Source organism: Schistocerca gregaria, chromosome 11, assembly GCF_023897955.1.
Source record: "Schistocerca gregaria isolate iqSchGreg1 chromosome 11, iqSchGreg1.2, whole genome shotgun sequence".
NCBI classification, from domain to species: Eukaryota; Metazoa; Arthropoda; class Insecta; order Orthoptera; family Acrididae; genus Schistocerca; species Schistocerca gregaria.
Window position 1 is genome coordinate 60,466,814 of NC_064930.1, and position 12,233 is coordinate 60,479,046.

Consider the following 12,233-nt stretch of genomic DNA (forward strand, 5'->3'; position numbering starts at 1 on the left):
GCGCCAGTCCAGCCAGAGTTGCTGTTGCTGTGCAGTGGACCCTGCAGGCGCTCTCCCCACTCGACACCTGGCTGAGGCCAGAGAACTGAAGACTGGCAGAAGGGAAATGCGGAAAGCGAGAACATTTTCTGCAGCATCCTGCAGTATCAGAGTGAAGATCAATGTTACCTGACTGTTGAGAGAGCGTATCACAAGAGCACCATTACTGCGGTGTGGGACTAATATGATTTGAGTTTGGACTTACACTACCGGCCATTAAAATTGCTACACCACCAAGATGATGTGCTGCAGACGCGAAATTTAACCGACAGGAAGAAGATGCTGTGATATGCAAATGATTAGCTTTTCAGAACATTCACACCTATAATGTGCTGACATGAGGAAAGTATCCAAACGATTTCTCATACACAAAACAGCAGTTGACCGGCGTTGCCTGGTGAAACGTTGTTATGATGCCTCGTGTAAGGAGGAGAAATGCGTACCATCACATTTCCGACTTTGATAATGGTCGGAGTGTAGCCTATCGCCATTGACATTTATCGTATCGCGACATTGCTGTCGCTTTGGTAGAGATACAATGACTGTTAGAAGAATATGGAATCGGTGGGTTCAGGAGGGTAATACAGAAACCCATTCTGGATCCCAACAGCCTCATATCACTAGCAGTCGAGATGACAGGCATCTTATCCGCACAGCTGTAACGGATCATGCAGCCACGTCTGAATCCCTGAGTCAACAGATGGGGACGTTTGCAAGACAACAACCATCTGCACGAACAGTTCGACGACGTTTGCAGCAGCATGGACTATCAGCTCAGAGATCATGGCTGCGGTTACCCTTGACACTGCATCACAGTCAGGGGTGCCTGCAATGGTGTACTCGACGACGAACCTGGGTGCACGAATGGCAAAACGTCATATTTTCGGATGAATCCAGTTTCTGTTTACAGCATCATGATGGTCGCATCCGTTTTTGGCGACATCGGGTTAACGCACATTAGAAGCGTGTATTGGTCATCGCCATACTGGGGTATCACCTGGCATGGTGGTATGGGATGCCATCGGTTACACGTCTCGGTCACCTCTTGTTCGCATTGATGACACTTTGAACAGTCGACGTTACATTTGAGATGTGTTACGACCTGTGGCTCTACCCGTCTACATTTCAGCATGATAATGCACGACCGCATATTGCAGGTCATGTACGGGCCTTTCTGGATACAGAAAATGTTCGACTGCTGCCGTGGCTAGCACATTCTCCAGATCTCTCACCAACTGGAAACGTCTGGTCAATGATGGCCAAGCAACTGGCTCGTCACAATACGCCAGTCACTACTCTTGATGCATGGGCAGCTGTACCTGTACACGGCATCCGAGCTCTGTTTGACTCAATGCCCAGGCGTATCAAGGCCGTTATTACGTCCAGAGGTGGTTGTTCTGGGTACTGGTTTCTCAGGACGTATGCACCCAAATTGCCCGTTTATCATCTGCATTTCTTCTTGGTGTAGCAATTTTAATGGCCAACTCTCTCGAGTTGAATTTGAACTGATTGTATGATTCCAGAAGATAAGCCCTTATTGTGGTGTGAATATTGCTACAAATGTCACATTTTACAGATGTACAAGTAAGTTCAGTCTGAAATCAAAGCTGAAAACATTAACTGCAGAGATGATATCAAGTAAGCTGGGCATGACAAAGATTACAGTAGTTTGATATCATCATATACGCCGGTATGAAATACGTTTCAATAATAAAATATTGTAAAGTACCGTGTTTGTTAGGTTTGTTGGCTTCTGCAAAGAGCAGTGTAGAAATTTTTCTTCGGAGAGAGGTTGCCTCCTGTTACTTAAATTAGTTCAGTGTTATTAGAGGATTTACACACGCTACATAAAGATGGGTACAAATGAGTGGCTGTAGGAACAACGTTTTTCATTCTTTATTTGAAAACATAAGAAACAGATTTAGAGAGACTATTTCAGTACTATTACACAAAAGTTTGTAGGTCTGCCTGCCTCACGATAGCAAATCTATCAGCTGCTGGTGGTTTCTCTGCCTGGCTTTGTCCAGGGGGGTGAACCCATCGTCATCCGTAACCTCCCGGTCGGCTCCTGCGTCGAGGAGCACGCTCGCCGCCTCCGTGTGGCCACGCCACACAGCATCATGCAGCGGCGTTCTCCCCCACTCGTCCCTCGCGCTGGGATCAGCGGATGACCCCAGCAGTAGCCGCACCACAGCCACGTCTCCACTGTACGCAGCCAAGTGCAGAGGTGTGTTCTGGTTGCCATCCCTGTCGTTCACCTCCGCCCCGGCGTCCAGCAGACACCTCACGGCCTCCAGATGTTCCTCCTGCGCTGCCCAGTGCAGGGCCGTCATCCTGTGTCCGCCCCTGCCTCGCACCCCCACATCCGCCCCCGCAGCTAGCAGTGCCCTCAGCTCCTCTACGGCCCCCTGCTCAGCTGCCTGGATCAGCCTTCTGTTTTTCCCTTGTTGAGAAAGGCTCCTGCATACAACAGATACATTCTTACATTTACTGTAAACAAACACACCTTGTGTGGGAAACTATCAAACAAAGCAAACAGAACAGTTCTGAATGTACATTTGTCCAGGAACAAACCTACTATATTTCCCACTTCTATTATACAAATGAATGTCAAACTGTATGCATATCAAGGTATAGAAGTAGTGCTGTAGCCCCTTGTCAAAGTCTTCATCCTCTGTCCATTAAAAATTCCTTTATTCAGTCTTTCAAGAAATCGCGTTGTCACATTTTTACCCATTCTACAGCTACACCTACATTTATACTCCGCAAGCCACCCAACGGTGTGTGGCGGAGGGCACTTTACGTGCCACTGTCATTACCTCCCTTCCCTGTTCCAGTCCCGTATGGTTCGCGGGAAGAACGACTGTCTGAAGGCTCCTCTAATTTTACATTCGTGGTCTCCTCGGGAGGTATAAGTAGGGGGAAGCAATATATTCGATACCTCATCCAGGAACGCACCCTCTCGAAACCTGGCGAGCAAGCTACACTGCGATGCAGAGCGCCTCTCTTGCAGAGTCTGCCACTCGAGTTTGCTAAACACCTCTATAACGCTATCACGGTTTCCAAATAACCCTGTGACGAAACTCGCCGCTCTTCTTTGGAGCTTCTCTATCTCCTCGGTCAACCCGATCTGGTACGGATCCCACACTGATGAGATTGTTTGCTGGAAGTCTGTTCTGTTGACCTCAAGTGAAGCAGATGCTTCGCACAGATACTACTGTTTCTGTGTGCATCAGTCCTTCCTTAAACTACCGTAGGTGACACACAAAATGAATTCCATCTCCAAATATTTAATAAGGTTTTGTTGACAAGGAGCCAAAAACGTTCAGTTCAGTTATCAGCACATTTAGTGACACACATGCCAAATAGTGAAAGTTCCACACAAAATGATTTTGTTGAAACAAGCACATTAAGTGGACTGCTACTCAACCACACTCATACTGTGTGTACGTGTGTCGCTTTTGTTTGTGTGGCTTGTACATGAACACATGTTGGGTATGCACACTGCTACTCTGAAGTACCTAATAGTGTACACTAATATTCATACACACATACACACACACACACACACACACACACACACACACACACACACAAGCACATGCACACTTCTGACTAAATTCTTGTTGCTGTCCCATGTCTTCTGGCTACTGCAAAAGTTACAATCCATGAAAGTAAGTGAATCTTTCATGCATTTTGCTAGACTACAATTAGAAACGTACTTCTAAACAAACATTATCTTAGTGGAAATACTGATTACCTCACACACTGAGCCAGCCGCTGTGGTCTGGCGGCTCTAGGCGCTCAGTCCAGAACCGTGGGACTGCTACGGTCGCAGGTTCGAATCCTGCCTCGGGCATGGATGTGTGTGATGCCCTTAGGTTAATTAGGTTTAAGTAGTTCTAAGTTCTAGGGGACTGATGACCAAAGATGTTAAGTCCCATAGTGCTCAGAGCCATTTGAACCATTTCACACACTGATGTAAGTACTGGAAAATGTGCTGTGTCACTTGCATCTGACTATCTCATTGCAATCACCAAGGCATAAAATACCCATTTACTCCTAGTATGACCTGTGCATCATATGTGCTAATATCTGCAAATATTCCAACTTCTCTAAAAACCTTAAATAAATAAAAACAATGTAGTTTTCTCAGTCTGCCAAGGGAGGCATTACAGCTGTTCAACTTAATGTTCATCTTTCAACAACTCAGTTTCATTTCTAATTAGATGCACAGGAAGATGCTAAGGCTTCTTTTTCAATTAAAAATAAATCTGTGCAAATGAAAAATTAGTGACCTCAGACGCACTTCAATTCTTAAAGAGATATCTTAGCTTTCTAACTTTTTATATGACATGTCACCTAATCTTAGATCGAATAATAAGACAGATGTGGATTTTGAATGACTTTACAGTACTTGACACCTGGAAGTTCTTTTCAAAGTGTCTCACTAGGGACAGCCCCAGTGGAGCTGGTACACCTTTGCAGGCATTTAATGTGTTAACTGGTTCACACACACACACACACGCACACTTCCTGACATGGAAGACTAACAATGGTGATGTTTCATTTTGAAACACACAGATGGAAGATGTGAAAGTCAGGTTAAAACTTTCTAGGACTGTTTGTCAATCAATCACTGACATGTGGAATCCAAGATTTTGGGAGAAGCAACCATGTTGCTTCATGTACAGACATATGTATGTGTTTCTATCTTCAAACCTTTTGCGATAGTAATGAACAGTCAACTAGTAGGGAACAGTGACAGTCTAAGAAATTCATCTTACCAAATAACCTCACCACTGAAGTGCAATTTCTGAGACCCGTTGTCTCATCGGCAGCCAGTTCTCTCCACACCAATCCTCTGTGGATGAGACCTCCCACTTCTTCCCAGTACTTGTGCTGGATGGTAGAGCTACTGCAAGCCTACATCACATATGCCGATACATTTGTATAAGTGCTTCTGTGCCTCAGTGTTTTTGGCTATTAAGAAGAGATGTGGAGGTTTACTTGGTAAAGGCCTGGGGACATTGGAAGATTCCAAGTGGATAATATATATATAAGAGATCTTGAAATCGGTTATTGATTTATGAGAAGTATTCATGGGCAGATGCAGACTAAGATTACAATTCAGCTGTAATGTACACCAAAGTTGAAGAGAAGCTTCGAGAAGAACCAGTGTGTAAATAAGTTGAATACTAAAGTATTGAGGAATACAAGGTTGTAGATAATCTGATATTGCATTCGAAGATTGGTGAACAGTACTGAACATCTCCAAAAAGGGCAACCACAAAAGTTTGTCACTCAAACGCCTTCAAGGAAAGGATCCCCATAGAAGTTTTGGTAAACAGAGAGAAATATAAACTCATTGAGGAAATAAAAAAATAGAAAAATATTCAGCAGAAGATGAGAATACAACAATGTAAATCACTCAGGTGTGAAATAAATAGCAAGTAGAAGGAAACATAAAGCACAATGGCTGCAGAAAGAATTAGAAGAATTCGAAAAAGAAATGATTGTAGTGAGGACAGCTTTGGCACATAGAAAAGAATAAACAACATTCGATAAAATAAAAAACAAACATTGAGGTGTGGCACCTTATATCTCTCCTGTCTAGAGCCTGTGTGTAGGCAGAATAACTCACGCGTGTACAGTGACAGATGATCTGAAGCGGGTCCAGTTGAGTGTATAATTCTAATTTTCATCCACCAGAGGACAGCAGCGCACAGAGACATTCAAGAAACAGGTCAAGAGAATGTTTTCTGAAATGTTCTGTTTATTTCTTGAAGGATTTTCTGTTCATATATGTTTGTACAGTTTTGTATATGCTCTTAGTAGTGTGAATGCTGCCTGAATGTAGTCTAAAGTAGGTATGTAGAGCATTGTTCTACTGATAAACACTACAAACTAGCGTGAGAAATTTTTAAGGCAGTGTGAATGCAGATGACGAAGAATTTTGTATCATAATATGTTAAGTCCGAGTTGCAGTACAGTAGGTTTCCGCTCGGTTTTCCTACCAGTGATCTGCTGTATCGAGTCCACAGGTAGGTGCAGGACCAAAGGAAACGCACCACCCCAAGGCGTCAACATGAAGACTACGAAAGGAGTTGCGTAGTTAAAGTCAGAGGAGAGAAGGGATAAAAATCTCTGTCAGATGATTTAAGAGAGGAATAAATGGCAGTCCAATCAAAAAACATAATGATTCAGTACCAGACTCAGTGTTTAATAAATATTTGGAGGCAGTATGCACCAACAAGGAGTGTGATTAGATAACAGTCCTTCAGAATTTCTGTAATCATTTAGGGAAGGTTATAAACAAATGACTATTCTAGTCGATCTACAGACTCTATGAGAGTAGAAATATAGCATCAATCTTTCAGAAAAAATATCAACCAGACACTCCACAATCGAACAAGGGCCAATAGGTGAGAGAACCTTCTCACAAAGAGCTTAACATAGGCCAGCTACTGACTAGAGTAACATACAGAAGAATGGGAATGTACATTGAAGATCTGTAAGACGACAAAATGTTTGAATCTAGGAAAAATAAAGGCTCCAGAGAAGCAATTCTAACGTGAAATTGATAATGGGAGCAAGACATAAGCAACAATGATTCAAAGAAAAATATATTTTTAGTATAACAATAGAACTAAAATGGATAGAATAATTTCTCCTAGCCCCATTCAAAATTCTAACCCCATCCAGACAGCCCTGAGAGTTTTTGCTTGAGAATTTTTAATAGTTATGGAAATATTTGTAACATGTATAAAGAAAAAGTAGGATCTATGTGAATGCTGATACGAAGTGCACTATTTGTGCATCAATTACGTACTGTATGTATCCCACAATTTTTGTGATGGATCTTACAAATACTCAAACCAATTAAAAATGCACGAGCAAAGATTTTGAGGATTATCTGTGTGGAGCTAGTAATCGGTATTTGGATAAAAGAATCTGTTTTATAATGTTTAATCTGGTTGAAAAATACGTTTTCTGCTGTTGTGTGAGAAATTCTTCAATGGACTTTAGACATTTTGGTGAGATTATAAAAATTTGCTGGCTCAGACGAAAATAAAATCACTGAACTGTTCACTATAACTCGCTATTTGCTCCCCTTTATAATTCCTTTTTAGCTTCCTCTTAAGATACAATTTTTCACAACATTACTCATCTGACCATATATCCTTATTTTTCATCTCACATCTCTGACTAAACTCGAACCAAGATTGAGCATTTAGATTTTCTTTTTGTTTTGGTAGCTTCCTCACCACGTAATTGCACGATGAGCGTATATATAGGAGAGGGAACTCACTGTATGCGAGAGACTGCATCGCCATCAAGTGGAGGAGCCGTTGCTGTTGCTGCTGCTGTTGCTGTTGCCGTTGCTGTTGCTGTTGCCGGCACAGCTGCAGCAGGAATCTGGCTGCTGTGGGACTGGCGGGTGGCGCTGGCGGTGGTGGTGGTGGTGGTGGTGGTGGTGGTGGTGGTGGTGGCGGCGGCGGACCTCACTTGTGTAGCGGCTGGTGCGCTGCACACAAAAAGTGAGAGGCACAGTGTCGGCAGGTGTGACCATGTGGGAACCAGGCGGTGCCTTATTACAGTCAGTACAGCTGAAACACTGTCCACACACAGGCAACAGCCAGAACACACACCAACAACAAGAGTAGTGCTTCAGTTAATACAAATGGCTTAGCACTGAACTACTGCTTCTCTTGAGTTCCCCACAGCAGTAATTCTTTACACCAAGCATGATATGGTTTAACATTAAGCACAAACGAAAGGTACGTACAGTGACAGAGAGTTATGCTAAATTTAATCACAGAATTATTATACAGGTCAGTGCAGGTTCCCTCAACAGCAACACCTGCAGAGGAATTAGAAACGTGCTATGCTGCTTGTGACAGTAATTGAAATTACACTATCGCCATACTATGATCTTTACACAGTGTTCAAAGTGTGTATTAAACATTGGGGTTGTGAAGACACAGACGTTAAAACGTGGACAGCAGGTTTTTAACTGACTGGAGAAGAAATTCAGAGCGCAGGAATGCGAAACTCAAGATTTCGTGATAGAAACAACCTATGGTAGCTGGCAATTGGCCTAGCATTAAAAATTTCATCGCAGAAACTGAAATTTTATCCAGTACATAGAGTTTTCACAAGTTTAGGTATTTTAAAACATTTGCTCTCACTCTCTAAGTACCCATGAAGTCATGAAGTGCTTGAAATCAGCAGTGACATTTGCCAGTGAGTAGAACTCACAGTGTCTGGAAGCTGAACGATAAAATTGGAGGGAGCAGCTGTATGTGTCAGTTTGTGTGTGTGTGTGTGTGTGTGTGTGTGTGTGTGTGTGTGTGTGTGGGTGGGTGGGTGGGTGGGTGGGTGGGTGGGTGAGTGGGTGGGTGAATGGGTGGGTGAATGGGTAAGCACACGCCATTCCAATGGTTACTGATTTAATGTTGTTGGTGTTTTCAGTGTAGCACATTATGAAACATTGGACTTCCTTCTATTGTCTCACCATGTGCAATCCAGAAATGTGGCTGGAATGTTTTGACAAGCAAGCTGTACTAACAAAACTAGTTGACAGAAGTTTTTGTGTAATGTACTGAAGATTGAAAATATTTGTATAACAAGCTGGCATGAACACACGTAGTAATGGAAAAAAACTACTGTTTCAAGACCTCTCCATACCACAGCTTACAGAGAGTGTGCTCATATATCGAAGTGATCTGTGTATCAGATGATAAATGTTTGTAGAAGATATGGTGCTTTCCTGATTCCACTATTGTATTTATGACAGTGTGTGTGTGTGTGTGTGTGTGTGTGTGTGTGTGTGTGTGTGTGTGTCTGTGTGATGAGGAATGCTATGATTTATAATATTGGGGTCTGACACTGATAGTGACAGACATGAAGCCTCTCGATCACATGTAGATGTGAATGATGAACTCAATGAGCAATTTACCAATAGGGGCCAGAAAACTGAAAGTAGCGTGGATACAAGGATGGAAGGAGGGGTTGAGACATGGGGTCACGAAAGTCTCCCCTTAAAGCATTTTAGTAACCACAAATGTATAAAATTATAACGTTTCTACTAAAATATTTTTATATGTTCCACTTATATTATCATTAAAGATCTGGTGTATATACCACTTCTACTATGTCATGTAGCAAAGCTCCAGGAGAGAACACAGAAAGTGACTGCCACAGTCGATGATGCCATGCTGGGACGGGTATGGCAAAGGATTCAATTACCGTGTTGACGTCTGCCGGGTCACTCATGGTTCACATATCAAATGTTTGTAAAAAAAACTTTCAGACTTTCTCTTCAAAATACAGTACATAGGACATTTGTACAATGTTTGGTTCTTGTGCAATAAATAATAACTGAAAGTGTTCCCGGATTTTATGTACACCCTGTACATCTGCTAATAAACACAAATTTAGAGGTTCGATAAACCTGTTATGAGGAGATAGTTAAAGAACCATGACCTACCAGGAAACGAATGACTGTAATGGTGTATTTTACAGCAGAGACACATCTAAGGCAACTCAGTGACAAGCATTGTAGGCTTGCAAATACGAGGTGCATTCAAGTTCTAAGGCCTCCGATTTTTTTTCTAATTAACTACTCACCCGAAATCGATGAAACTGGCGTTACGTCTCGGCGTAATCGCCCTGCAGACGTACACATTTTTCGCAACTCTGACGCCATGATTCCATGGCAACGGCGAAGGCTTCGTTAGGAGTCTGTTTCGACCACTGTAAAATCGCTGAGGCAATAGCAGCACGGCTGGTGAATGTGCGGCCACCGAGAGTGTCTTTCATTGTTAGAAAAAGTCACTAGCAGCCAGGTCAGGTAAGTAGGGAGCATGAGGAATCACTTCAAAGTTGTTATCACGAAGCAACTATTGCATAACGTTAGCTCGATGTGTGGGTGCGTTGTCTCAGTGAAGCAGCACACGCGCAGCCCTTCCCGGACGTTTTTGTTGCAGTGCACTAAGGAATTTGTTTTTCAAAACGTCTTCGTAGGAGCACCTGTTACCGTAGTGCCCTTTGGAACGCAATGGGTAAGGATTACGCCCTCGCTGTCCCAGAACATGGACACCATCATTTTTTCAGCACTGGCGGCTACCCGAAATTTTTTTGGTGGTGGTGAATCTGTGTGCTTCCATTGAGCTGACTGGCGCTTTGTTTCTGGACTGAAAACTGGCATCCACGTCTCATCCATTGTCACAACCGTCGAAAAGGAAGTCCCATTCATGCTGTCGTTGCGCGTCAACATTGCTCGGCAACATGCCACACGGGCAGCCGTGTGGTCGTCCGTCAGCATTCGTGGCACCCACCTGGATGACACTTTTCGCATTTTCAGGTCGTCATGCAGGATTGTGGGCACAGAACCCACAGAAATGCCAACTCTGGAGGCGATCTGTTCAACAGTCATTCGGTGATCCCCCAAAACAATTCTCTCCATTTTCTCGACCGTGTCGTCAGACCGGCTTGTGTGAGCCCGAGGTTCTTTCGGTTTGTTGTCACACGATGTTCTGCCTTCATTTAACTGTCGCACCTACGAACGCACTTTCGACACATCCGTAACTCCATCACCACATGTCTCCTTCAACTGTCGATGAATTTCAATTGGTTTCACACCACGCAAATTCAGAAAACGAATGATTGCACGCTGTTCAAGTAAGGAAAACGTCGCCATTTTAAGTATTTAAAACAGTTCTCATTCTCGCCGCTGGCGGTAAAATTCCATCTGCCGTACGGTGCTGCCATCTCTGCGACGTATTGACAATGAACGCGGCCTCATTTTAAAACAATGTCCATGTTTCTATCTCTTTCCAGTCCGGAGAAAAAAAATCGGCCTTAAACTTGAATGCACCTCATACACAAATACACGAGAAACAAAGATGAGTGGTTTGTCTGCAGCTTACCTGGTTTCTGGCGGCGGATCACATAGCAGCCTGCTGACTTCAATCAAATCTTTAGGCTGACGAAGCATCGCATCAGCCCACCCCTCGGTGGCCATCACCTGGTGGGTGTGTGCCTTGATGAACGTGAGTGCGGCCTGCCTGAGGCTGCTACAAGAGTGCCTCACCGCGAGAACCGCTGTGGCCGCTGCGGTTTCCAGAGCCAACTCTGCGGCCACCTGTTTCTCGCACTCTGCCTTAAGCCCCGACAATGCGTACTTATCTGCTGTGGCCAGCAGCTGGGGGGCTATGCTGGGCAGCTGGGGGGCCCGCAGGGTGTACAGGTATGAGACCAGCTGGCGCAGCACCGGGCCCTCAACGTCCGCAATGGCCACCTCTCCGCTGCTGGCCTCCAGCGTGTCGTGCTGGAACATGGCAGCGAACACGGGGCTCCTGTCCACCAGGACTGCCCGGTGCGCCGCCAGCCGTGTGTCGCCTGCCACCAGCGTCACGATGGCGCCGTCCCCAGCGTCCAGAAGGGCTCCCAGGTCTGTGGCCATCGTCTCCTCAGCCTTCTTAACTGTTTCCATTGTGGATGATTCTGAAACGTAGCATCACTTAGCAGCCTTTTGTCCAGATTAGAGTTGATATGCTGTCGTTCTAATATATCTGTAGTGAGTGGATCCCCATGGATGTAGAATATTTCAGGAAACAAGAATACACTGTAAACATTTACAAAGAGAAACAGATATGCTAAGCTATCTTCCATGGACTCCAAGTGAAAAATTTTAGACAGAGAAAAATATTTACAACACTTATCAACGACGACTACATTACTGGACTGAATTGTACATGATACATTGTTTGATATTATCAGTACATCTACACAACAGTCGTTTCTGCTAACAAAATTCATTACTGAAGAGGAAGGAGTTGCCCGTCAATAAATTCTTCAGGCTCTTCATAAACTGAACTTCAGTTGAAACTTCCTGGTAGATTAAAACTGTGTGCCCGACCGAGACTCGAACATGGGACCTTTGCCTTTCACGGGCAAGTGCTCTACCAACTGAGCTACCGAAGCACGACTCACGCCCGGTACTCACAGCTTTACTTCTGCCAGTATCTCGTCTCCTACCTTCCTAACTTTACAGTAGCTCCCTTGCGAACCTTGCAGAACTAGCACTCCTGAAAGAAAGGATACTGCGGAGACATGGCTTAGCCACAGCCTGGGGGATGTTTCCAGAATGAAGCCATGTCTCCACAGTATCCTTTCTTTCAGGAGTG

At 44.1% G+C, this 12,233-nt stretch overlaps 1 protein-coding gene across 1 annotated transcript in view; it reads right to left on the reverse strand.

Moving 5' to 3' along the window:
• Nucleotides 1–1,911: 1,911 nt before the first annotated feature.
• LOC126295417 (poly [ADP-ribose] polymerase tankyrase-1-like) overlaps nucleotides 1,912–12,233 on the reverse strand; it is a 28,298-nt gene continuing 17,976 nt past the window's right edge. Inside the window, exons 2-4 of the mRNA XM_049987896.1 lie at nucleotides 10,974–11,550; nucleotides 7,352–7,567; nucleotides 1,912–2,499 (exon numbers count right to left, since the gene is read on the reverse strand). Coding sequence (XP_049843853.1) covers nucleotides 2,013–2,499; nucleotides 7,352–7,567; nucleotides 10,974–11,539 — 1,269 coding nt within the window. The 5' untranslated portion in view covers nucleotides 11,540–11,550 and the 3' untranslated portion in view covers nucleotides 1,912–2,012. The remainder of the gene's footprint in view (nucleotides 2,500–7,351; nucleotides 7,568–10,973; nucleotides 11,551–12,233) is intronic.